The sequence below is a fragment of the Octodon degus genome, unplaced genomic scaffold (genome assembly GCF_000260255.1).
Source record: "Octodon degus isolate 3935 unplaced genomic scaffold, OctDeg1.0 scaffold00045, whole genome shotgun sequence".
In the NCBI taxonomy this organism is placed as follows: Eukaryota; Metazoa; Chordata; class Mammalia; order Rodentia; family Octodontidae; genus Octodon; species Octodon degus.
Genome location: NW_004524621.1, coordinates 7,492,513 through 7,518,569, shown reverse-complemented (window position 1 = coordinate 7,518,569; position 26,057 = coordinate 7,492,513). Strand labels below are relative to the sequence as shown.

The 26,057-nt window shown below is 42.2% G+C and overlaps 1 protein-coding gene and 1 pseudogene across 1 annotated transcript in view; one reads left to right on the top strand and one right to left on the bottom strand.

Annotated features, from left to right (window-relative positions):
* Positions 1–26,057, top strand: part of Mcm3ap (minichromosome maintenance complex component 3 associated protein) — a 48,941-nt gene that overhangs the window by 20,623 nt on the left and 2,261 nt on the right. Inside the window, exons 14-26 of the mRNA XM_004631974.2 lie at positions 3,758–3,889; positions 4,573–4,686; positions 7,232–7,384; positions 9,696–9,893; positions 11,362–11,430; positions 11,518–11,652; positions 13,465–13,618; positions 16,911–17,169; positions 17,287–17,384; positions 18,250–18,640; positions 19,615–19,872; positions 20,318–20,447; positions 22,855–23,061. Coding sequence (XP_004632031.1) covers positions 3,758–3,889; positions 4,573–4,686; positions 7,232–7,384; positions 9,696–9,893; positions 11,362–11,430; positions 11,518–11,652; positions 13,465–13,618; positions 16,911–17,169; positions 17,287–17,384; positions 18,250–18,640; positions 19,615–19,872; positions 20,318–20,447; positions 22,855–23,061 — 2,298 coding nt within the window. The remainder of the gene's footprint in view (positions 1–3,757; positions 3,890–4,572; positions 4,687–7,231; positions 7,385–9,695; positions 9,894–11,361; positions 11,431–11,517; positions 11,653–13,464; positions 13,619–16,910; positions 17,170–17,286; positions 17,385–18,249; positions 18,641–19,614; positions 19,873–20,317; positions 20,448–22,854; positions 23,062–26,057) is intronic.
* Positions 1,759–2,357, bottom strand: LOC105742255 (annotated as a pseudogene).

Here is a 26,057-nt window from a genome sequence, read left to right as displayed (position 1 = left end):
TTGCCCATTTGTATGTTATCTTTGGAGAAATCTCTCTGTACACTCTTGGGCTGTTTTTTTTTGTGTGTGTGTGTGTGTGTGTGGTTTGGTTGTAGAGATTCTCTTCTGCATATAGATCTTCTATTAGATACATGATTTATAAACATTTTTCCCCATTGGTAAAATTTAGATATACATAATGATTACATTCATGATAGGTAATTTGTACCTGAATATGATATATTTTAATTCCTCTTTTTGGGGGGTTGGGAAGATAGGTCAGTAGAATAAGCACTTGCCTGGTAAGTGCAAGGGCCTGAGTTCAATCCCTGGTTCTGCCAAAAAAAAAAAAAAAAAAAAAAAAAAAAAAAGTACACGAGTACTAAGTCCCTGCATCACGGGTATGATCATTATATACCACACATGTGTACCCCACAGAATTCCTCTTTTTTTTTTCCGATTCCCCTCCTCTCCCTTCAGCTCCTCAGTAGTATCCTTTGATACAGAAAATTTAAAAGTTTTGATGCTCAGTTCACTATTTTTGTTGACTGATCTTGCGGTCGCATGTAAGGAATCACTGTCAAATCTTATAGCACAAAGATAGTCCCCTGTGTTTTCTTCTGAGTTTTATAGTTTTGTCTTAAGCTGAGGGGTTTTGATTTTATTTTTGTGTATGGTGTAAGGGTCCAACTCTATTCTTCTACATACAGATATCTAGTTTTTCCAGAATTTTATTGTTCATTCATTTGTTTTTGGTACCAGGGATCGAACTGAGGACTTGTGTTTGCCAGGCAGGCACTTACGTTGCTGAGCTATCTCCCTGGTCCAGCATCTTTTATTGAAAAGACTGTTCTTTCCCCCATTGAAAGGCCTTACCACTCTTGTAGAAAATTGTTTTGACTGCATTGTGGGGGTTTATGTCTGGGCTTTTTATTTTAATCTTTTGATCTTTAAGTCTGTCCTTATGCCAGCCCCATCTTGTTTTAATTAATGGAGCTTTGTAGTAAGCTTTTAAATCAGAAAATATCAATCCTTTATATTGTTCTTTTTCAAGATTGTTTTATTGTCACTTTCACTGGAGAGACCATGGGAATGTTAGGGTTTTTTTTTTTCTAGTTTTATAAAATATACTTTTGGAATTTTTCTGGACTTAAATTCATTGTGTAGCAAGGACTGATCTCAGACTCATATAGTCCTCGTACCTCAGCCACCTCAGTGCTGGGGCTACAGTATCACACCCAGCCTGTTGGGGTTTTGGTAGGAATTGAATCTATAGATTGCTCTGGGTTGTACTGTCACCCCCACCTACCCACCCACCCACCCAGTTGCTTGGAATTGAGCCCAAGTCTTTGCACATGCTAGGCAAATACTGTATCACTGAGCTACACCCTCAGCCCAGCCTTTTTTTTTCTTTGATACAGGTTTTTGCTCAGTTGGCCAATGTGGCCTCAGACTTGCAATTTTCTTAAGTAGTTGGGACTATAGATAAGTGTGTGCTACCTCAGTTGGCCGATTTTTGTTCGTTGATTTGTTTTCTTTTTTGAGACAAGGTCTCACCATGTAGTTCAGGCTGGTTTTGAACTATATAGCCAGGGCTGAGGATTTAGCTCAGTGGCTTAGTGCCTGCCTGGCAAGTGTGAGGTCCTGAATTCATTCCCTGATACATAAAAACAAAAATTGAACTATATAGCCCAAATCTGTGTCATACTTGCAGTGATCCTCTTGGCTCTAGTGTTGGCATTACAGGGAGCACTACCATACCTGGCTTTCTATGGTCTTTTAGTCAAGTAAAACCTTCCAGTGAAGTTTTTGTACTGTATCATTGCCAGAGTCACCACTGTGCAAAACTGATGAGCAGGTCAACATGCTAAGTGCACTTTCTCCACACCAGACAAGCAACAGTAGTCTGATCCAAAAGACTTGTTTGCCATGAATTTTGGGCTACATTAGGTATGAAAGGACAGTCTGAACAAGTGTGTAAAATATGCCCATACCCAAAGTGAGCACACTACTACTGACATGTACAATAAAAAGTGCTGTTTTCTGGAAATTTGACACAAGAGAAGATTCTAAACAACTCAGTATTCCAAGTACAAGGCCAACCTTCTTTACTTTGATAATAAGGTTCTCTTTAGGATTCAGGGCATGAACTTGCTTATAATGAACATAAATGGTAGCAAGGTGTAAAAGTACAGCAATATATACCATTGCCCCAAACAAGTACTTTTCTGGAGCCACGTTCCATTGTCACTGATAAAAGGCAAAGCAGGGTCAACATGGTGGAGTGTGATCGCAATAATATATGAAAACATGAAAGCAGCTGCTGTCCAAATTATAAGAGCTTTAGGAAGGAAACTGAGTCCTTGCTGAAACCACATTTCAAGCAGGTCTCAGGTCATTTGCTTGTTTGATTTTTATTTCTCATTAGTCTTTATTTTTATGAATTTAGGACGGTCTACAGGGTCTCACTATGTAGATCGGACTCAGTGATTCTATTTTCAGCCTCCCAAGCACTGGGATTACAGGTGCATACCACCACACCCAGTCTCAATTGCCATCTCAGTGTACCTCAAGGGCAGAGCCGGCATGGCACACCAGGGATAGAACCCTGGCCACTGCACTCTGCCAAAGCAGGCGCTTTAGTCCGCTGAGCTATCTGGCTGGCCCTCTCATTAGTCTTTTTTTTTTTTTTTTTTTTTTTTTGCAGAACCGGGGATTGAACTCAGATCCTTACGTTTGCCAGTCAAGTGCTTATCCAATTGAGCCATCTCCTCGGTCCCTCATTAGTCTTTATAGCAGGAAATATCTGTTTTATTCATCATTACATTTGCAGCTCCTGGCTGACCTTGCCAGTCCAGCCTTGGCCTCTGGAGCCTTATCATTACTTTTTAACTGTTGCAAATGGAATATTTTCATAAGAATTTTTCACTGCTAATGTTCAGAAATGTCTGCCTTTTTACCAATCAGTCAGCCAGCCAACTGTGTTGTCTGTTCAACCATCCATTTATCTGTCTTTTTTTTTTTTTTTTTTTTTTTTACATTCTGAGGATCAAGCCCAGGTTCTCACACATGTCAGACAAGTGCTCATCACTGAGTTGTAGTGATCCTTTTGTTTATAGCCTCCCAAGAATGAGCCACCCCCAGTCTTAATTGTTACAGCACACCTCGGGGCGGGGCTGGCATGGCAGGCCCAGGGATTGAACTCCCAGCCCCCTGGGCCTGCGTAAGCAGGTGCTTTAATCCACTGAGCTATTTGGCCGGCCCAACTCTGTTGATCTTTGTCCTGCAGTCTGGGTGAGCTTGCTTATTAGGATTCCTTAGGATTTTCTAAATATAAAATATCATCTGTGAATAAATACAGGTTCATTTATTTTTTTTCAGTTTACATATATTCCTCTTGTGTAATTACTCTAGTTCTACTGTCCAACAGTGCCATGGTCTTTGTCCTCTTAGAGCAATACCTTTCATTCACTGATCACTAAGTATGTGGGAGCTTCATAGATAGCCTTCACATGCTGAGGAGGTTTCTTCTATCCCTCGTTTATTGACCATCTTTATCATGAAGTTTGCTGTGTTTTGCTAGATGCTTTTTTTCTATATCCACTAAGATGCATGCACATGTGTGTTTTAACTGTATTCTGTTAATGTAGTTTAATTACAATGATTAGTTTTCACAGGTTGAACAGTCCTTGCATACCAGTAACAAATCTCTGTTGGTGATCATCTATATTGGCTTGCTTTTTTCTGAGTTTGAGTGCTGTCCACTTTGTCTGTCTAGTGTTTCTAATGCTGCCATGGAGGACCTGCTGGCAGCTGCAACAACAGGCATTTTGAGGCATGTTGCTGCTGAAGAAGTGACTAAGGAAAGGGAACGAAAGGAGGAGGAGAAACGGCGGGCTGAAGAGGAAAGGTGAGTGGACATGGGAGACTGCCCTGATGCCTGGACTTTCTTTTCTTTTTTGTGGTACTGGGGATTGAATCCAAGGCTTTCCCACTGAGCTGTGTACTCAGCCCCCTATTTATTTTGATACAAGGTTGCAGTGAGTTTCTAAGTTGCTTGAATCCTAAACCTAAGGATGGGTTTGAATTTATGATCCTGTCTCAGCCTGCCAGAATGCTGGGATTATAGGCATGCTGTACCATACCTGGCAACCCTACTCTTATTTCTTGTGCTGCCATCAGACCCCTGCCAGCACCCCAGTGCCCTCTTTGGCTCAGAGAATGGGTTGGTGCCCTTGTGAACAGTGCCTCCTTCCCAGCAGGTTAGGTGGGGAGGCAGCTGGACTGTGGCATCTGCCAATTCAGGCAGTCCCACTTATGCCCATTTGTATGCTCTAAGAGTAAAATGAGTGTCATGATCTTTATTCATTTTTTTAAGATAAATTCCATAGGTTTGGTGCACCAAATGCCACAGAAAATGGATCAAAATAATACATGAACAAGTTTTAACAAAAAATTTCCATACATTGACATTGGTATCTATTCAACTGATCAGAAAGTTCCTATCAGTTTTTCTTAATGAAGCTTTTATATTAGCAAGTCATAATATTTGTTCATAAGCTTTACCTTTGTGTTGTTTTCTTTTACCTGTAGGTTGAAACAGGAGAGAGAGCTGGTGTTAACTCAGCTGAGCCAGGGCCTGGCTGCAGAGCTGACAGAACTCATGGTGACAGAGTGTGTGTGGGAGACTTGCTCACAGGAATTGAAGTGAGTGAGATGCTGGTGCCCTGCATGCCAGTGGCATGGTGGGAGGGAGGAAGTGCTCAGGCACTGTGGCCAGAGAGGCAGAGCTCAGAATAGCTGGTTTGCACTTAAATTTGACAGAGTGTATCTTTTGGATAGCGAGATGATAGCGTGCTGTTCCATATTCTAGGCAACAGAGGCAGGGAGGAACTCTTTCCATGTCCTTCTTGTCATGGACCCACTGGCCATGGGATGTGTTTGTTTGCAGAGTGGCTGCTGGAGCCTTCTCAGCCTTGGAGGTTTTTTGAGTAGCTCTTTCTCTTGTTTTATGTTAGAAGATTTCTTGATGTTCACTTAAGAACTCTTAATGATTTTATTGCCAAGCTTCCTGGAAGAAAGAGATCCCAGTTGTGAAGAGAAGTCTGTCCTTGTACTTCAGGGCCTTTCGGGTAACCTGAAGATGAGGGAATATGTTGGTGTACTACAGGCAGTGGGCCCAGGTCACAGGCAGTGTATCTTGAATCCCATTCCTGTTAATTGAGAACCTATTTGTCTGGTTAATGTGAGGAAAATATTTCACAGATGGCAGTATGTCTGTACCTGATTTCAGGAAGGAGTGTTAGTAGACAGGTAAAACCCAGGGCTCATTGCACTGCAGGGAATGTGGCCTGCAGTTCTAGACCTGGAGGCTTTTTTTTTTCTTCAAAACTCAGCACCAGGCTGTCTCCTGTGTTCCTGAATATGGGCTGTTGGAATTGTGTCTTGCCTGTTGAGCTACTTTGATTTTATAACCAAATATATTTGATGTAGTTCTCTGTGTTCTTTTTTTTCCCTCTGGTTTTTTTGAAACAAAATCTTATTATGTAGTTTGGACTGGTCTCAAATTTGTAACAGTACTCATGCCTCAGCCTTATAAGTGCTGGTATTACAGGCATATACCATCATGATACCTGGATATAGTGTATATGCTGCTATGTTTTTTTGTTTGTTTGTTTGTTTTTTTGAGACAGGGTCTTTGTAATTTAGCTGGCCCTGAACTTGTTATGTAGTCCAGGCTGGCTTCAAACACACAGTGATCCTTGTGCCTCAGCTTGCTGAGAACTGGAATTACAGGGATGCACCACCACATTTGGCTTTTTTTTTTTTTTTTTTTTTTTTTAAGGTAATACTTAAAGATTAAACCCTCACACATGCTATGCAAGTACTTTATCACTAAGCTAGGGCCCCAGACACTATGCTCTTTCGCTTTGATAGAATTTTGCTATAAAAATTATCTGTGGTACTGGTTTATTCAAGAGTCACCACTGCATGACCAGAGGCAGTTATTCTTAGCAGTATAGAGCAGCTATGGTATTTGAGATTCCTGAGTGTAAATGTCATGGTACTATCCTGTCACTGAGGTACAATACCTGACATCCATAAATTAAAGGAGAGGTGTATTTTTGGCTCACAATACAGAGGTTTCAGCTCCTAGTCCATCAGCTCCAAGGCAGCATGGCAGTGGGAAGCAGAGAGATCAAGGGAAGAGGGAAAGGGCTAGACCCTTCCAGGCTATAACCCCAGTGATCCACTTCTGCTCAACCTCTAATTTAGCTGTATTATCAGCAGACTAAGCCAGTGATGAATACCATGCCCCCATGATCCTGTCACCTCCCCAAAGCCCCACCTGTGTGGCACATGAGGCCTTGGGGGCACATCTAGCTATAAACCATAACATAGATGCAGCTAATGAGATTTTGCTTTATCTTGGTGGTCATTTGTAACAGAAATCTGACTGTTTCATTAGGACAAAGGTGGCTTTTCTCTTTTTCCTTGTTTGTAAAATGGTTTTCTTACTATGTTGCCAAGGTTGGTATTGAAGTTCTGGGCTTAAGTCATTTTCCCACCTTATTCTCCCAAGGAGTGGGTCACCACACTGAGATCTTCCTGCCTAAACCCCCTTGAGTGCTGGGATTATAGGAATCTGCCACCATGCCCAGCCAAGTATCTGCTTTTCTTTTTTTTTTTTTTTTTTTTTGGCGGAACTGGGGATTGAACTCAGGCCCTTGCGCTTGCCAGGGAAGTGCTTATTTCCACTGAGCCATCTCCCTGGCCCCCCAAATGTCTGCTTTTAAATAAAAATGAAAGTCCTAAATTTTATTTTTCTGTAAGAAGCATGGACTTGCCTTTATAAGCTTAATTTCTTTGTGAAACTGATTCAGCAAGCTGAAGGAAATAGTTGATGTGATAAAGCGGGCTGGCGTCCTCTAGAGTACCTGGGTACATAAACAGAAACTCCTGTAGGTTAAAGCTAACTTGTGCCATTGGTCTATGTTTCTGCATCCAGATAGAACGCAGTTCATGAGGGTGGGGTGGGGGGCTGGCCGGAGGAAGGTGTTAATAGCGATACATTTTTATACCAAATGTGTTTATTTTTTGTGCAAGTATTCCTTCAAATTGGAATTACATTAGGTGTTAAAATAAAGTTTTTAAAAAATAAAAAAAAAAAAGAAGGACTGATTTAAACCTTTAAGGCAAACCCTCAGTGTCTGGACCTTAATTTCCACAGTATGACTTCCCTGTTTTCCAGGAGTGCAGTAGAGATAGACCAGAGGGTTCGAGTGACCCGCTGCTGTGAGGCTGTCTGTGCCCAGCTGGTGGACTTGTTTCTTGTGGAGGAAATTTTCCAGACTGCAAAGGAGACACTCCAGGAACTTCAGTGCTTCTGCAAATATCTACAGCGGTGAGTCTTTTGTTCTTACAGGTAAAATTCACACATGGGGCAGATCTTTTACCACATTCAACTTACTTGAGCCATCATTTCCATTAGTGACAAAAGGGTAACAACATTTATAGCAACACATACGCTATAATAGATTCTAATGGATTATATTTTCAGAAGTAACTGGTTCAACACACAGTTGTACATTTTCTTAAATAGTGCAGATGAAAAGCTAAGTAAAGAATTACTTAGATTGTGGCTGGTGTGCATTTCAGCAGGAGTCTGTAGGGTGCCATCTGTGTCCAGACAGTGGCTGATCTGTATTTAGACACTTGTGTACAGGGTGCCTGATGTTTTGGCTATCCAAGACAGCAAGAGATATCTGTGAACACACATGAGGGGCCGGGGAGATGGCTCAGTAGAATAAGTGCTTCTCTGGCAAGCACAAGGGCCTGAGTTTAATCCTGGTTCCTTCAAATAAAAAAAAAAAATAATAGTAAAATAAAAAAAAAAAGCACTGGAGGGATAGCTCAGTGGCTTAAACTCCTTCCTGGCAAGCTCAAGGTCCTGAATTTGATCCCTGGTACCAAAAAATAAAGTAAAATAAATAACACGCACAGACCATATCTGTGTGCTCCGACACTAGTGAATGACCTCTCAGTAACTCCAGATAAACCTATCATAAATTTAAAACAACTCTCATATATCTAACCTACCCAATATCATAGCTTAGCAACACAGTACTCTGTAAAATGTTGGTTATTTAAATTTTTCTTTTTTAAAAAATTTAGTACAGGGTCTACAGGATCTCACTGCATAGATCAGACTCATAGTGATCCTTCTGTTTTCAGCCTCTCAAACACTGGGATAACAGGTGCGCGTCACCATGCCCAGTCTCAATGGCTGTCTCAGCGCGCCCTGGGGGTAGGGCTGGCTGGGGATCAAACCCTGGCCACCGTGCTCTGCCTAAGCAGCCACTTTAGTCCGCTGAGCTATCTGGGCAGCCCTTGCATGTTGGTTATTTACCCTTTTTTTGGTTGACTCAGACTGTAGCTCACATACAATATTCTCAGCATTATAAAAAAGTGTTGTAGAGCATATTGCTAGCCTAGGAGATCAAAATTTGAAGTTTGTTTTCTGCTGAACATACACCACTTTTGCACTGTTGAGAGGTTAAAAAATTGAAAGTCAGGTTATCAAGTCAGAGACTTGCATAGTGAGGGGGAAAAATAGGAGTGCATAGGGAAATAAATACAGGTTCACATTACTGCATGTTCAGACTAAATAGACTGTACTGGATTTATAAATAGTAGGATAGCCTGAAGAACAGAAGGAAAATAATGAGCATAAACTCAGAATAGTGTTTATCTTGAGGAAAAGGGAGAGCCTGTTGGGGCCATGGCTTCTAAACATGGTGAAGCATGTGAGTGCCTGATTTATCATATAACTCTGGACATTTAGGTGTTAATGTTATAAGGTGATTCATTTCAAATGAAATTTAAGAAGAATGGTAGTATCTTTGATAATTGAAACAGTATAAAGGGGACATAGCAAGGAGTAAATCTCCCAGGACAGATTCCTATCCATTTCTCAGAAGCACCAGCTGCTTATGTACCCTTCTAGAAACCTCTTGCCTTTTCCTGTGGTTATCATTAAAAAACATGTTCCCTACTGTGTTCTAAGCCTTTCTTCCACTCAGCACGAGGTCCATGTTAATGTCAGTTCAGTACAGCATGTTATTGCAAGTACGTGCCATAGAGGATGATTCCTGTTGCTAGCCTTCACATGGACTCTTTCTGTTGCTATGTAGGACGCTGCAGTGACCATCTTGTACTAGCATTTCATACCTATGCACATGTGCATGCCGTCAGATTTCTGTCAGTGTTTGCTGGGTGAAGGGTCTCTTCCTTAGATTTGTATCCATGTGAACATATCCACTGATAGAGCTCTTTAATGTTAGCTCTTAAATTCAGTAGTTTCAGCGCAGACACATCTCTTTTAATGTTTGTTTTTCTGGGGGGACTGGTTTTTTGAGATGAATCTTACTATGGAGTTCAGGCTGGCTTTGAACTTTGTCCTCTTGCTGCCTCAATCTTCTGAGTGCTGAGAATACAGGTGTACACCACCGTGCCTGGTTTCATGCTTGTACTTTAATTCTGATTCATTTCTCAGTATAACAACGACTGCTAGTAAAGATCTATAAAGACTAACAAACACTACATAGACTGACAAATGTAATTGTTTCCCCATGTTATGGAGCTGGGCTGTATTCACATATGTCCCCGGTTACCTGGACATAACTCCAGTGATGATACGGTGCTGTCTCCCCCAGGTGGAGGGAAGCTGTTGCAGCCCGGAAGAAACTGAGACGCCAGATGCGAGCCTTTCCTGCAGCACCCTGCTGTGTGGATGTGAATGATCGGCTGTGTGCACTGGCACCCAGTGCTGAGTGCCCCATTGCTAAAGAGAACCTGGATAGAAGCCTCCTGGGCCTGGGCCATGCAGGGAAAATGGGCATCTCCTGTACCAGGTCAGTGCCTAGCTGCATCCCTCCTCAGGACTTGCTTGGTTTCACTGGAACTAGTAGATTCATGTGTGTTTGAAGGAGTCAGGAAGTGAGGATAGGCACAGGGCTATATTGGTTTTTGTTTATTTAGGGTGTGGTGTTGTTTTTTGTTTTTTTTTTTTTTTTTTTTTTTTTTTTTTTTTTTTGTACTTGGGACCTTGCACTTGCCAGGCAGGCACTGCACCACTGGGGTATATCCCTAGCCCTCTTTTTGGTTTTTTGAGAAAGGGTTTTGTTGTGTAGTTTCACTTGATCTTGAACTCTCCATGTAGCCCAGGCTGGCCTCAGACTTGTGGCAATACAACTGCCTCAGCCTTTTGAGTGCTGGGATTACAGGTATGTGCCACCACCCCTGGCAGGACTGCTACTCTTTTTCGTACTGGGGATCGAACTCAGGACCTTACACTTGCCAGGCAGGCATGTATGCCACTGAGCTATTTCCCTGGCTAGGACGGCTACATTTTAAAGACTATCTTTCATGATTCACTCTACACTGGGAAGCAGGTCTTGACCTCACATAGCTTTCACCTTAAAAGAAATAGGTTCTGGAGTAGACTGACTCAGAAACCCTGTTCTTGTCCTTGTCGTCTTAGCTTATGTACACACTGCCCATCTTTCTTGTGAATCCATGTGGGCCTTGGTTTTCACCTCCACACTGTTCCTGGTGCTTCTGCTGCATCTCACAGTCAGCCTTCCCAGCCTGCCCTTTCCTGTTCACAGGGTGCCATCTGTTAGGTCGTAATCCTGGGCTATCCTTCTCTCAATCTTGTAACTCCATCCTCAGAGTATGCAATCCTTGGCCATCCTTCTCTCATCCTTCTCTCAGTCTTGTAACTCCATCCTCAGAGTATGCAAAAGCTGATATGCTTTCTCCTTATTGGCCAGTACTGAGCCAGAGTCCTCCACCCATAACAGTGGGGTCCTCTGATACCTGGTTGAGGCACCTCATTTGTCAACATCCCTGGACTAAACTCCACCCACCCCTATGCTTCCCTAACCCTACCATTCCCAGAAATAGTCACGCTGGCTGCCCTCCATCCTTCAGATCTGAGTTCACACTTTACCTTTTCTGGTTCCAGAGTGATACAACAGATCATGTCACTGTTCCTGTCTGCCCTGCAACATATCACTGATGCATTTTGCAAGCTAGTATAGTGCTGTTCTCTCCAGCAGACTGTGTTCTAGGAAGCCAAGGTTCTTGTCTTCATAGTGATAGATCTCCCATGGCTAGGGCACAATAGATACTTACATGGGATTTGTGGAATAAAGGTATCTTCTGATCTGTTTATCAGAAAATGTTTTCCCAGTCTCTTAATATTCCTGACCAGGAGACACAGGCTAGGTAGTATTTGTTCAGAGATGTCACTAATTGCTATTGAGCCTCTTCTATGGGTGTGATGCTGGCACGGTACCATTCCTCCTTTCTTTGTAGGTTGAGGCGGCTCAGAAACAAGACAGCTCACCAATTGAAGGTTCAGCATTTCCATCAGCGGCTGCTGAGGTCTGTCTCTCCCTTCAACCCCTCCCATGTGTCTGCTTCTGTTTGTGGTACACACATAAGCTCAACCGTGGTTTTGTCCCTTTTTAGCAATGCTGCATGGGCGCCTCTGGACCTGCCTTCACTTGTGGCCGAGCACCTCCCTTTGAGTCAGGAGCATGAGTTTTGGAAGCTGGTACTGGTGTTGCCTGATGGAGAGGAGCAGTTCCCAGGGAGTCCTGGCAGGTCAGGGGGTGTTCCCTCTAGGGAGGGCTGTGTGAAAGCTGAGCACTGGGACTTGCTGGGGCTGGCGGTTCTGTGTTGGGGTGTCTCTCTCACATGTGATGGGAACCCTAAGCACTGGTTTTTGTTTTAATGCTCATAGTCTGTTTTGCTTATCGTTAATGTTTTAAACTCACAGTCTTTTACTTACGATTTTAAATTTGAAGCTAGTATTTTAGATTTGATTTTAATTTTTATTCACATACTTGTTAGTACTTCTAGTCTAGAATCACGTAAGAGTGGATTATCATTGAGGGTCATGTTAAAGTTTATCAATGAGAGTCCATTACATTTTAGATTCTTGGGGAAGTCAGTTTATAGTTTGTATGTTGTGATTCTATTATTAGGAAAACACTTTTTTCATTTTAAAAAAGATGACATATCCTTATTTCCACAACCAAATTGCTTCTAGAAATCATACATTTAAAGCAAAGAAAGCTAGGTGTGATAATATATGCCTATAATCCCAGCACTTGGGAGCCTGATCACAAGTTCAAGGCCAGCCTGAACTATATAATTAGCCCTCTGAGAATATGTTGATTTAAAAGTTTTATCAAAGTGTTATTCATATACCATAAACTTTACCTATGTTAAGTGTTGATCCAGTGATCTTTACTTAAAGCCACAGTCATCACAATTCTTCCTTATCCTGGCTTGACAGGCATTTAGGTTATTTCCATTTTTCAGCTGTTTTTGAATAAGGCTGCTATAAGTACGCAAGTATAAGCACTTGTGTGGACATCTCTTCATAATTCTCCTGGTGATGCACCTAGGCCTGTATCTGCCACGTTGCATAGCAACTGTAGTTTGAGTCATTGAGGAGGTGCCAGTCTGATGACAGTGGCTGCACCACTCTGCATCCTGCCAATGTGGGCAGGCCTCAAGTTCTCAGACCATGTTATTTTTCAGCAGTCACTGTTGGGACACATGCAGGCTAAGGAAAAAGAGGAAGTCATGAGGTTTGTTTCACAGGACAGCTGAACAATGAAGAGAGTTCGGACATTTTAAAAGTATTCATTTCTTTCTTTTTTTTCGGAACTGGGGATTGAACTCAGGCCCTTGCACTTGCCAGGGAAGCGCTTATTCTACTGAGCCATCTCCCCAACCCCTAAAAGTATTCATTTCTTAAAACAGGTATTTTTTTTTTCCATAATTTTATTGAGAGACAAATAGCAAAAACAGGTATTTTTGATTTGCTAAGAATTCTAGGCAACATGTCATTTTTTTCTGATTATACATTTAAGTTTTTAAAATTTTTTTCTTAGTAGGTTTATTGGTACAATTTTTTTTTTTTTTTTTGAGACAGTGTCTCACTCTGTAGTCTACATTGGCTTTGAACTCACTGTGTATCCTGACTTGTCTCAAACTCCCGCTGTTCCTCCTGCCTCCCAAATGCTGGGATTACAGGCATGTGCCACCATGCCTGGCTATTGTTACAATTCTAGATACACATAATGATCACACTTAGGAATTCTTATGTGCTTATAAAGAAACGTGACTCTGTAAACATGTATCTCAAACTCCAGGGATATTTTTTATTGCTTGGAATCTTTTTAGTGTTTCGGAATCTTAAATTACCTTGTTTTATTTTTTAAATCACTTTAGAATTACTCATTTTCATGAATGTCTGCTAATCTGACTCAAATAATCCAATAGAGGTACTACCTCTACTTTAACCTCACCATCAGAGTTGGTGTGTGGTCCTGCCTTTTCTGACAGTCTTTTTCAAATTTCAAGTCAGATTTTCCTTTAAGTGTTATTTTTTTTTACCCTCAGGATTTTAGCGGATTGGTTAAAGGTCAAATTCATGGGAGATAATGGCTCACTTGGTGACACGTGCAGTAATGCTGGTGAGGTTCAGACTCTCACGATTTTTAATGCACTCAGCAGCAAAGAGGATAAGACCATTTCTGTCAGTGTGTGTGTAAAGGTGAGTGACAGTTACTTCCTGTATCTACCTCCATGTTTTACTTCTCTCCCTTACTGTGAGACAGCACTGGATTTGTATAAGTGCTACCTGTTGTCCTCAGTGGCTTTGAAAGATGGAGACTCAGAAGCAAGTATCATGTCTGTCCTTCCTTGTGTCATGCTGATGTCCCATGAATACTATTAGCAAATAATGGAGATAATCATTTTATTAAGAGAAAGGTTTATTTTGGCTCAGAGTTTTGGAGGTTTCAGTCCATTATTGACTGCTTTTTGGGCCTATCATAAGGCAGCACATCTTGGTGGAAAAACATGACACAGCCCAACCGAACAGCTCATGGCTGGGGAATGGAGAAGAGGAGGAAGGGCGCCAAAGTCCCATAGTTTTCTTGGAGACTGCTGACCTTCCACTAGGCTTTCACGTTTTGGCACCCTTCACTGGTGCCAAGCTGGCACCTTTGGGAGGGACTTCAGGTCTAGACTAGCAAGGAGTGAGCTTTGCCTGTCACAGATCCCCTGAGAACTTTGTGCATACTCAGCAATCCTGAAAAATCCACAAGTACACCTGTGATGTATGTATAATTCAGAAGCCCTGAACCCCTCAGTGATACACTGGTAATTACCTCATGAGGGATGAACTGCAAAACATTTCACATGAATTTTATATGTTTTGCCAACTGATAGTGAATAAGTTCATTATTGGTCATTTCAGTTTTTGGGTTTTTTTTTGGTGTTGTTTTTTATTTTAATTTTATTGAGAAATAGCAATGAGATAGTTTCAAAACAGGTTAGTAGGATATTTACAACAGTTAATACATTGCATATTGTCTTCGTACTAGTTATTCATAGTACAAGATGCAGACATGATATCCTGTCCAAACACTATTAATACAAATCTACGTGGCTTCCATGCCAAGAGAAAGTAGCTGTATATCTATCCTATTTTATATGTACAGAATATATATATATATATATATATGTATTTTTCACTGCAAAATGGTCCTTCATTTATATCTCCTTTTTTTGTTTAGTTTTGTCACAGATGAATATTCCATTACCATTCAAATATTGTAGGTGTGTCAATTTTTTTAAACTGGGAAGTGACCCTAGAGCTTTCACATTGAACTATACTCCCAGCTCTTTTTCAGTTTTTATTTTGAGACAGGGTTTGGCTGAGTTGCCCAGGCTAGGCTTAGATTTAGAATTCTTTATCAGCATTCCAGAGTGTTGGGGTTATTGATATGTGGCACTGTGTCCACCAACATTAGTTGTTCTTGTTTTACATTCAGCTTGGCCTCTTTTTTATTATAAACTCAATTTTTTGTTCTATTTATTTATTTATTTATTTTAATTTTTATTTATTTATTTATGTATGTATTTTGTGTGTGTGTGTGGCCAGCTCAGCCCACCAGGGGGTAGGGCTGGCTGGCATGTGGTGCTGGGGATTGAACCACGGTCCCTGTGCTTTGCTTAGCTTAGTTTGTTCTAAGTAGGTGCTTTAGACCACTGAGCCATCTCACCAGCCCTGTTCTTTTTAAAAAAATATTTTTATTTATTTTTGGATTTTTGAGACAGAGTCTTGCTGGTATTTAACTCACTATGTAGCCCAGGCTGGCCTCTAACTTGCAGCAATCTTGCCAGGCAGGTACTTATACCACTGAGCCAACTTCCCTGCCCTGCAGCAATCTTTCTGCCTCAGTCTCCAAGTGCTGGTATTATAGCTGTGCACCACTATGCCTGGTTTTTGTTCCTCTAGGTGTTCATATAATACTAAGCCTAATTGGTTTCCTGGGAAATTTTATTTAATGAGTATAATTTTCCTTATTTGATTGAAATCTGCATAAATCGATTTTAGATTTGAGATTATGTGTTCAGAGATGAAGCTAAATGTGTTCTTATTTATTTGGAAAACACCAGTACAGGTCAGAAAGCATACACTTTGATATCGAGCAGATGTAATTATACCAGGGGCTGACACTGTAACCAACATCATGAGCCCCTGTGCAGGGAACCTGACCTCGGTTTCTTCTGTACCTTGGTGATCCTGGGCACAACATCAGAGTCTCCTGAGGACGAGCTGGGCTACATGTTCTTTCCTGTCGGTCCTGACATGCCAGGCCAGGCTCTGTTCTTAACGAAGTGTCCTTCATAACACACCCAGAAACAACTCTGAGTGATGCTCAGTCCCTCTGTCCCAGGTCTTTTTTTTTACCCCTGCCACCTCATTCCCTCCTTCCTTTGCTTCTTCCCATTCCCGCCTTCCCATCTTCCCACTGAATTCAGACCACTGACTTGGATTATCTGACTCACCACCCTTGCCAAGTGAGATTGGCCAGTGGGTGATTTGCCAACATCTGGATTCTTCTCTTGGCCACTCTCTGCTTCCATTTCCGATTCTGAGTTAAATTTGCTTTCTGCCCCAGTTTCTCCTGCCTCTGAGTCTTGATTGTCTTCCTTTGCCTTTCTTTCTTGCTTAATTTCCATTTCTTCCTATCTTCTTTACTGTCTTCCTTTCTCTCATCCTCACCCTTTTTCTCCATCTTGCTCTCTTTCCAGCTCTGTTTTCCTCAGTCTTTATCCCCTTTCTGCCTGGCTTTTTACCTCCTTCTGTGGCTCCATCTTGACCTCGGCATTGTCCTTCCCTACTTTGTTCCTGGTGGTCTGGATGTGCAGGCCTGGATACCATGAAGTATTTGGCCAGATGGTGATTGAGGAACTTCTGCTTATACCTCAGCATGGTGGCAACAGTAGTAGAAGCCACATTCTTTATACTTCTTTGGTCCCTGGAGCCTTGTGTGGTTTGTGCACAGAAGACATCATGAGGTGGCTCCTCAAAGTCTATACCCACCTTGGAAGCCATGTGGAGGCTAAGACACTGCAGCCAGGCCTTTGGGCCTGCAAGCATACCATTTCCCCTTGGCACGGCCTCCTTTCATGTACATCTGCATCCTTATCCATATCCCTGGCTCTGAGGTTTCTTCCCTGCTGGGCCATGTTGCATATCAGAGGAGTGCTTGGGGCCACAATGGACCTTTCTAGCGCTAAGATTCATTGTTAAGATTATAGGAATGTGGTTCAAACATTCAGGTTGGAGACTAAATTATTTGTTGACTTAAAGTGTTTGTCTCACTAATTCATGGCCTCACTGAAGTCCTGCCCCAGCAGTGTTCTGAAGCCTTCTAGAGCCTGTGAACATTTGGTGGGTGGAGGACTTGGCTGCACTTGCTGTGGGGCAGACCATTCTCTGCTGGCTTGTCCTCTGGAAACTCCATCTTGATGGATGCCTACTTTTGCAGGTGGCTCATGGTACGCTCAGTGATGCTGCCCTTGATGCTGTTGCAACTCAGAAGGACCTCTTGGGAACTAGTGGGCTCATGCTGCTGCTTCCACCCAGAGTGAAGAGTGAGGATGCTGCAGAGGAGGACATGTACTGGCTCTCGGCCTTGCTACAGCTCAAGCAATTCATACAGGCCAAGCCCTTCCACCCACCAATTCCACTTGTGGTTCTTGTGCCTAGTTCTGGAAGGGACACCATCAAGAAGGAAGTGGAGGATGGTTTGTGAAGATGTCTTTGTTTATGAGCTAGCTGCAGGGTGGATGGGATGAGCACTGTGAAGTTTTAGGTGTACATGATAAGGGCAGACATGTGACTTCTGTCTTTTTACCTTGAAGGTTTAATGCTGCAGGACTTGGTTTCAGTGAAACTAATTTCAGATTACACTGTTATTGAAATTCCTGATTCTATTAGTGATTTACAAGGGACAAAAAAGGTAATGTTTCATCTTTTTTTTTTTTTTTTCTTGTCTTGGGCATCTTTCAAGTTTTTACTGAGTGCGGCGTGACTGCACTGCAGACGTATGGTCTGCTTTTACCAGAATGGAATTATGTGTAATGTTTTGGCCACCCTTTGCCCACAAAAAAAAATCCTCAAATTGTCTTATTAATGACAATGTTTTTTTTTTTTTTTTTTTTTTTTTTGGGGGGAAGGGATGTTTCATCATTTTTAAAAGTCCATCAAAATGTTTTAGTTCTGCCATCTACAATAAGCAGGAATCAAAAGATAAAATTTGTCCAATTTGTCTATCTGCAACAAATTCAATTTTCTTGTAATTTTATAATTTTTCAGTGAAATTAAAATGAACGTTTATCCTGTATGTGTGAACATCAGGTACACATTAATTTTTTAGGGTGATTATTGTTTGAATATGTGAAGAACAATATTATTGGAGATTTCCTTAAAAAGGAAGTCTTCGTTAACAATCACATTCAGAAAAACTGATGATTGATAGTATAGGAAGAAAGAAAATAGGGTGTGAAGGCATCCTGGCTTGAGGTAAAGCCACTGCCACTAAGCTTTAGACGTGGCTTCCATTTCTGTGTGGTGAAGAGGAAGCTATGCCAGGATAGAAGCTTGCCCTCCCTCTCTCTGCAGGTGCCCCATCTAGCGTACCTCAGGGCACTAGACAGCTAAATCAACCACCAGGAAGCTTGCATTGCCCTATCTACTTAAGAACCTAAAGCTCCAGTGATACCTGCCTTGGGCAGCCATGGGAAGAGCAACAAGCCCCTAGAGGAAAGTGGTTTTGAAAATGAACATGAATCATTTAACTATGCTTCTCTGTCTTTGCTTCTCAGGTTTCGCGGGCAGTTCAATGGCTTGTCTCTCGCTGCCCCCATGCCCTTGACCTTTGCTGCCAGACCCTTACTCAGTACATTGAGGATGGGGTTGTCCGTGAGTTTAGTGGTCGTTTTTTCCATGACAGAAGAGAAAGGCGTCTGGGTGCCCTGGTTTCACAGGAACCTAGCACCATCATTGAGCTCTTCAACAGTGTGCTGCAGTTCCTGGCCTCTGTGGTGTCCTCTGAGCAGCTGCGTGACCTGTCCTGGCCTGTCACCGAGTTTGCTGAAGTAGGGGGGAGTCAGCTGCTTCCTCATCTGCACTGGAATTCCCCAGAACACCTGGCCTGGCTGAGGCAGGCTGTGCTTGGGTTCCAACTTCCACAGATTGACCTTCCACCCCCTGGAGGTATGTACCTATGCTGAAGGAGGAAGGAAGGATGGACTACTTGTACCAGCGCTTCTTATTTCTTCTATCTGTAGTGACAGTCTGGCAGGTAGCATGCTCCATTGTGAGGTCCACACTCTACTTTGACCGTGAACATGGCTGTATCTGTCTTTGGTTGGAAGGAGCTCTTGGTTTAAGGAGTGGGGCTGTTATTTTGCCTCAGCCGTAGGCTGGTCTGGCCTGTCTGACAGGTCTAGTTAACAAAACAGATGGGCTAGGTTAAGAAGTTGAGGCCCACACACCTGTGCTCCTGGGCTTTGGCTCTACTCTCTCAGTTCTGGCTTACACACTATTCCTTTGGAATCTGGCTGTGACAGGGCCAGCCTACAGGCTATTGTGACAGAGTCTAGAGGACAATAGGTTACCGTGAGCATACTACATCAAGGCTGCTTTTCCCATGGGAACATTGCTATAGGGACAGTGAACCATCTGTTATTTACCTGACATCTCTAGGCCTTTGTACACAAACTTCCTTTGGGCGGCCTCAGGCACTCTTAAAACTGTGGCATGTGGTCTTCAGTAGGTCTCACTGGAGCTCTTTATTCTAGGAACCCGAAGGGAAATGAAAGACCTGGCACAAGCCCTATGCACTGGAACCTTGGTGGATTTAGGTGGGGGTCCCTGTGCAGAAGCCAAAGTGCTCCTGGTTTCTTGTTAAACATAGTTCTGGGGCAGCCAGTGCTGTCACGGCTGCTAGGGTTGCTCTAGCGGTGGGTCCTGTCCAAGGTGATTGTTTGCACCCCTCTGCTGGGCCTCAAAACAAGCTGTCCTTTCTCTTGCCAGCTGTAGTTCTGCTGTTTGTGCATATAGAAGCAGACTTCCCACCCAAACAGTTGCCCTCTGTGGAGGAAAGGTAGAGCGCCAAGAATATCTTCATGTACTTCCTCACCTGTACTTTAGTCAAACCTGTAACTAATGAGGTGCTTTCTCTCCAGTGCCCTGGCTTCCTGTGTGCTCCATGGTTGTCCAGTATATCTCCCAGATTCCCAGCTCACGCCAGACACAACCCATCCTGCAGTCCCAGGTGGAGAACCTGCTCTGCAGAACATACCGGAAGTGGAAGAGCAAGAGCTCCTTCCCAGGCCAGGGGGTAGGGCCCTCGGTTGCTGAGATCCCATGGGATGACATCATTGCCTTGTGTATCAACCACAAGCTGAGGGACTGGACACTCCCCAGGCTGCCAGTCACAACAGGTAGCTGAAGCTTTGTGCTGTCGGGCCAGGTCCTCATGAGACTTTCTTGGTCCAGGTCTGGGAAAGAATGTTAACTGGATATTATTTCTTTTCCCTTGAATTTTCATCTACCTTCCTTAGGATTTCTCTAAGTGACATCTATGTGACTTAGAAACACTGGGAAGAATTGAGTTTTCTGGAGGGCCTGGGCTGCCCTTGCAGACCTCCTAGGCATGCTCTAAATTAGAGGGGATTCTGTGGTTGAGAGTCATTCCTGGCCCTATCCAGTCTGGATGTAAGTGTGTCTGGACCTTGAGTGACCCTTGAATGAATATTATATATATATATCCTTCAAGCATGGAAGTCACACCAGTCAGAAGGCTGTCCTTAAATCAGTGAGTTTGAGCCGATGTAAGAAGTTATTTGTTGCTCTTTTGATAGTCTTTTTATGTTTGTTTTTTCTCAGGTGCACAGAGTGAGGATGGTCAGATATGTGTGTATTTTTTTAAAAACCATCTGAAGAAATACCAGGTTCCTTTGTCATGGGAACAAGCCAGAATGCAGACACAGAAGGAGCTACAGCTGAGTCCGGGATGGTGAGGTCTATGTTTAATATCTGTTTCTGTTGCAGTGTGAAACTGTACCACTTCCATCCAAAAGTATGTCATGGATATTAACATCCAGTAACACCAGATCCAGCCCTGCTATGGGGTGATGTTGTGATCATTTGCCTGTTATCTCACAAACTGTTCTAGAGCACAATTACAGATATCTTTTTTTAACCTTTTATTTATTTGGTACAGGGTCTTGCTACTCAGCTTGGACTCATAGTGATCCTCCTATCTTAGACTTCCCAGCAGTGGGATTACAGGCGTGAACCACCATGTCTGGTTTTGGTGGCCAGCATGGTGCACCTGGGGTTCCAGGGCTGGCATGGCCTGTGGTAATGGGGATTGAACACAGGTCCTTTGCTTGCCAGGCAGGTGCTTAGACCACTGAGCTCCCCAGCCCGAGTTACAGGCATCTTTATTTATCAGGTGGACCTGACCCTAAAGATAAGGAAGCTGGTATCTTACCTCACTTAAAAAAAAATTACCAAAAAAAAAAAAAAAAAATTACCAAGCAAAGTGTGAGTACATGTAGTCTTGCAACATTTAAAAAACAAATTCCCATGGAGAATAAGCAGTTATTAACAGTAGAAATCTATTACTATAATTTGTTATTGTAATAACAAAATAAATGATATTTCAGAATCTTTGAATTTTTTTTTTTTTTTTTTTGTGGTGGAACTGGGGATTGAACTCAGACCCTTAAGCTTGCCAAGCAAGCACTTATTCCACTGAGCCATCTCCCCGGCCCCTGAAATCTCTTAAAATTTCTAACTCAATCCTGATACAAATTTATTGTCATACTTGGGTACAAAAGTTCCCTTCTCTATTGATTATGAAATCTTAAAACATTTTCATTGTAAAGAAAGTTTCTTAACTCAATGCAAGCTATTTAGCTACCATACCACTACCAAAAAAGAAAGCAAATCCATTACATATAAGAAAGAATGCATAGAAACCAGTCTTAGGCTGTCCTTTTTATCCTGGGAGTCCTGACTGCTGCAGGGACATGAGCAAGATGGGCACATATTAAAAGAACTGTTATTTCCAGATAATACAAGTGTCCACCCACAATAACCAACAGTTAAAGCCACAGGACTGTCCAGAAGTCAAAAAGGCAACCAGATAGGTGACCTAAATCTATTTAAATATTCTCACAACATTCTTGGAATACAGTGTCAACTTGGGTCACACATGCTTTTGTTTGTGATCAGTTTGGTTTGCAAACAGAAGTATTTGGCAAAATTTTGTTTTTGTTTTTGAACTCTGCTTTTGGTGACAAACCTGACCATGGCCATCTTTCCCACATAAATATAAACATGGCTGTCTCTTCCAGACTAGTTGAAAAAAGTAAGTTTGTGAACCAAGGTACCACTGTAGTCCTATAATTCATGGGCATGAGTGGACAGGAAAGACCTGAACCCCTGTTCAGGGAAGTGCTCAGGACCCTGTATACAATGAAAACCTGATTAATGAGGTACAGACTACCTTTGTCATTGGTGGATATGGTACTGTTAGGATGTCATTCTCAGATCATAAAGAGAGAGCATTTCTAATCAGAAAGTCAATATAATTTTCCCTTGGTATTGATAAATTGATTTTAAAATTCATCAGGATAAGAAATTGTAACAATTGCTGAGAAAATTTGAGTATGAATACTAAGGAGGATGTACTTACTTGGCCTGATATCACAAACACACCTTAATACAGCACAGTACCTAAAACTGGTGATGCTGGAGTAGACAAATGGATCAGAACAGAAAGTCTGTGAAGTAGAACCATATATGATAAGGGTGTCAGACTGATAGTGAAAGTATTTGGAAAGGATAGACACTGGCATTTGTTCAGGAGAAAAAGGGGAAGTCTCTCTCTCCCACTATTTGCAAACATTACTTCCAGAAGGATTCAAGAGCTAAATGTGAAGAACAATTGGCAATATTAGGGAAAAATGGGGCCAGGGAAATGGCTTGGTAGACTAAGCGCTTGCCTGGCAAGCACAAGGGCCTGAGTTCAAAACCCTGGTTCCACCAAAAAAAAAAAAAAAAAAAAAAAAAAAAAAAAAATTAGGGAAAAATAATCAACTCTGGTAGGGGCACAAGACACAAAATTGAGAATCTCTGAGCATCCAGCTGTCTCAGGATCGTGGAAGCTTTCAGGAGCAATAGAAAATGTCTCCTGCCACTGCTGCTGTGTGTGAGGGTCACCATGCACAGTAGGGCTGCTCTCTGCTGCAGGCAGGACTGACTCAGTATGCGCGCCCAGGAGGGTGTGGGTTTAAAGCATGTATTCTCCCAAGGTGAACTCATGTGGTTCTGTCCATATGCCTCACTTGATGCTATAGGGATCCTTTCTGCCTCTTTACTGATTGAAAGCATTTCAAAACATGTACTTACAGTTTAGGAATAAAGACTTTTCATCCTTCTGCACGCAAGTTTTCCACTCCGCTGCTTCATGTGCATTGTAAAGAGCTGAGGAATGCAGATAGCTGCCAACTGGGGCGAAGTCTCAGTGCAGAAGATCTGGTGCGAGGAGCTTCTACTGAGGAGCTCCTGGCAGAGTGTCTGTCTAGCAGCCTGCTGCAGGAGAAAGAGGACAGTAAGAGGTGAGACCTTTCCCTTTGAGTTCATGTGTATCCTTCAGTCTATGTCATGCAGAGAAAGGATGACTGCTGTTGCCTGGTTGAGTCAAGACAGACAAGGTAGGGGACAGCTGGGTTAGCAAGGATATTAGTCATATTTGTTTTTGAAAAGGTGAGTCAGACACTTGCAGAGTATAAGTTCTTGGAAGATAGGGCTGTTGGTGGCATGTTTGTTTTATTATTTGAAGTTGATTTCATTGATTACTTATTGAAAGTTAGCATCAGAATTTTAGTGGGAAATATGTGTGGCAAAATCTTCTCAGAAGATTATGAGTACTGAACAGTGGCAGATTACTCTCTGCCCTTGGCAGTCTGAGGCTTCTGTGGATCATCACATACTGACTGGGTGGGAGCTGGCTCTGATCTTTCTCTGAATTGTTACCTTCCCTCTCATGCATACCTTCCTCTTACACCCACCCTTGGTGGCCTTATTCACAGATTTACTGAGAAATAGAACTAAAAAGAAGACTGTACACATACCCAACCACATTCAGCAGCTTCCTTACATCCATCATATCCCCATTACCCCCTCTTATTGGGGAGGAACCATCTTCAGTAGTGGCAAACCTAATGGTGTGCATGCCAAAGCAGGTTTGTTATTGAAAGTTCTAGAAGATTTTCCATTATTGATCTAGCTCATTGCCTTTAATTCCAGATGAAAGGGGAGGCCCCTGATAAGTCAGCCCTCTCCTTGGGCTGGGATCTTATCTCCCATCCCACTCAAGGGTACTCAGCCAGTGGGTGTCCTTTTCTCCTGTCATTGCCCTTCCCTCTACCAGGTTGTGCCCATCAGTATATAAACATGAAGCATGATGGCATTTCCTTCTCTTGGCCCCACTTTCTGTCCAGTTAACACCCTGTCTCCGTCCCCTTAGCAGTAAATCCTCTCAAATATGCTTATAACTCTGATCTCCATCTCAGCAGCCCACACACAGCTGAACATGGCTATATGAAGCGCTATCCCTGGGGTGATCCACACTTTTGGTCCTTCCTCTTTGCTTCTAGGATGTCCCTAGTCTCCTCCCATCAAATGTGAGGGTTCAGATGCCCCTGCTGGTTCTTTCTTGGCCCTCAACTGCCCTATCGGCTTACTCTTTGAGCCTCATTCCTGTATTGTTTATACCCATTTTTCCATGATTGCATCCACTTTTATGGATTTTTAAATAATAGCAATATTCTGATATCTCCAGATGTACATATTAAACCCTGAGGTCTTTGAACTCTGGACATGAATACACTACTGTTTCTGAAATCTTCATTAGACATCTACTGGGTGACTGGTAGCCCTTGCAAAGTTAATTCAGTCATAACCCTCTATATCTCATGTCCAGTCCCCAATTTCCCTTCAATCTGTCCCTCCTTTAGTGATCTCTGCTAGTGACAACTCCCTGACCTCTTTCTAACCAACCAGGCCTGATGCCTTGGAATCATCTTCTACACCTCTAGAAATCCTATTGGCTGCACTGAAAATACACTCAGAATCAGACCATTTGTTAGGACATCCACAGCTACTCCCTGGGCCAGTCCACTGTCATTTCCCTGTGGATTGCTGGAGTATGCACAGGCTGGTCTTAGCTGACTAGTGGGTACCTTTCAATATAAGGGATCATGTTACTTACAGGCTTACAGTGACTTCCCCTTTTACTTGAAATTAAAAGCAAATTCTCTGTAAGGGTGACCAGGTATTTCTTCCCTGACCTCTTAAATTTGCTGTTCCTCTTGCCTGATATTCTCCAGCCACTCCTGCTTCTCCAAGGCTGATCCTCTTGTACACTCCACGTTTTTGCCCAAACATCTTCTGTATTAGGCCTTCCTTGTGTGCCCTCACCTTCCTTGTGTCTATGGCTCTAATTCCCCATCTTCAGACTATTTTCCTTGTTATATGTTACTTGTTTGTCTCCCCTTACTAAAGTATAAACTGCTTAGGATGGAGCCTGGTTTTTTTTGTTTTTTGTTTTTTGTTTTTGTTTTTTTTGAGACAGGTTCTTACTATGTAGTCCAGGCTGGCCTTGAGCTTGTTGCCTCCTGCTTCAGCTTCCCTACTGCTGGTATTACAGGGGTGTGCCACCAAGCTTGGTGGCCTTGTCTGTTTTGTGTCATGCTATATTTTTGTTTTGTTGTTTTGTTTTGTTTTTTTGGCAGAACCGGGGGTTGAACTCAGACCCTTTCACTTGCCAGGCAAGTGCTTATTCTACTGAGCTATCTCCCTGTCCCCCATGCTGTACTGTTGATATTTAGCATGATGCCTCACATTTGATGAGTGCCTGATAAATACATGGTGGTAAAATTAATGTCATAGTTTCTAAAAATAGCTTTACCTAGGCTTGCATTAATTTAAATGATTTTGGATCATTTTTCCCCCCTTTTGTTGTGCTGGGACTGAACACCTCTTACCTGCTAGGCACATGCTGTGTGTGTAAGGTGTATGAGAACGGATCTTGCTCTATTGCACAGGCGGCCCTCAAATTCAGACTCTGGCCTCAAATTAAAGTGATTTTCCCCTTAGCCTCTTCAGTAGCTGAAATTATAAATGCATGCCACTTCACTTTGCTTTGCTTGTTTCTTGAAAGGAGCAGTATGTGGAGATAGATAGCTTTGTGGCATGTTAGGTGGCAGTGGGATATTATTTTGAGTTAATTTAAAACTGTTAAGTAGACATCCATATGTTTGATAATTCATCAAGAGATAAGAATTAAGAAGGCATAAAACCAAAGTAAGTAAAAAAATGATAAGCCAGGTGAGAGAATTATAAGTAATATAAAGTAACTTGTAGAATAAGTGAGAGAATTGTAACATTAAGTAACGTATAGACACAATTTTTGGATTGATGTCACCTTCTTCATTAAATATAAATTGGAGTTATAAATTAAAGAGAATGAGGTTTTTAAAAGTATGCTTCCGCTTCTCAGTTAATATTCTTTTTTTTTTTTTTTTTAAATATTTATTTATTACATTTATTT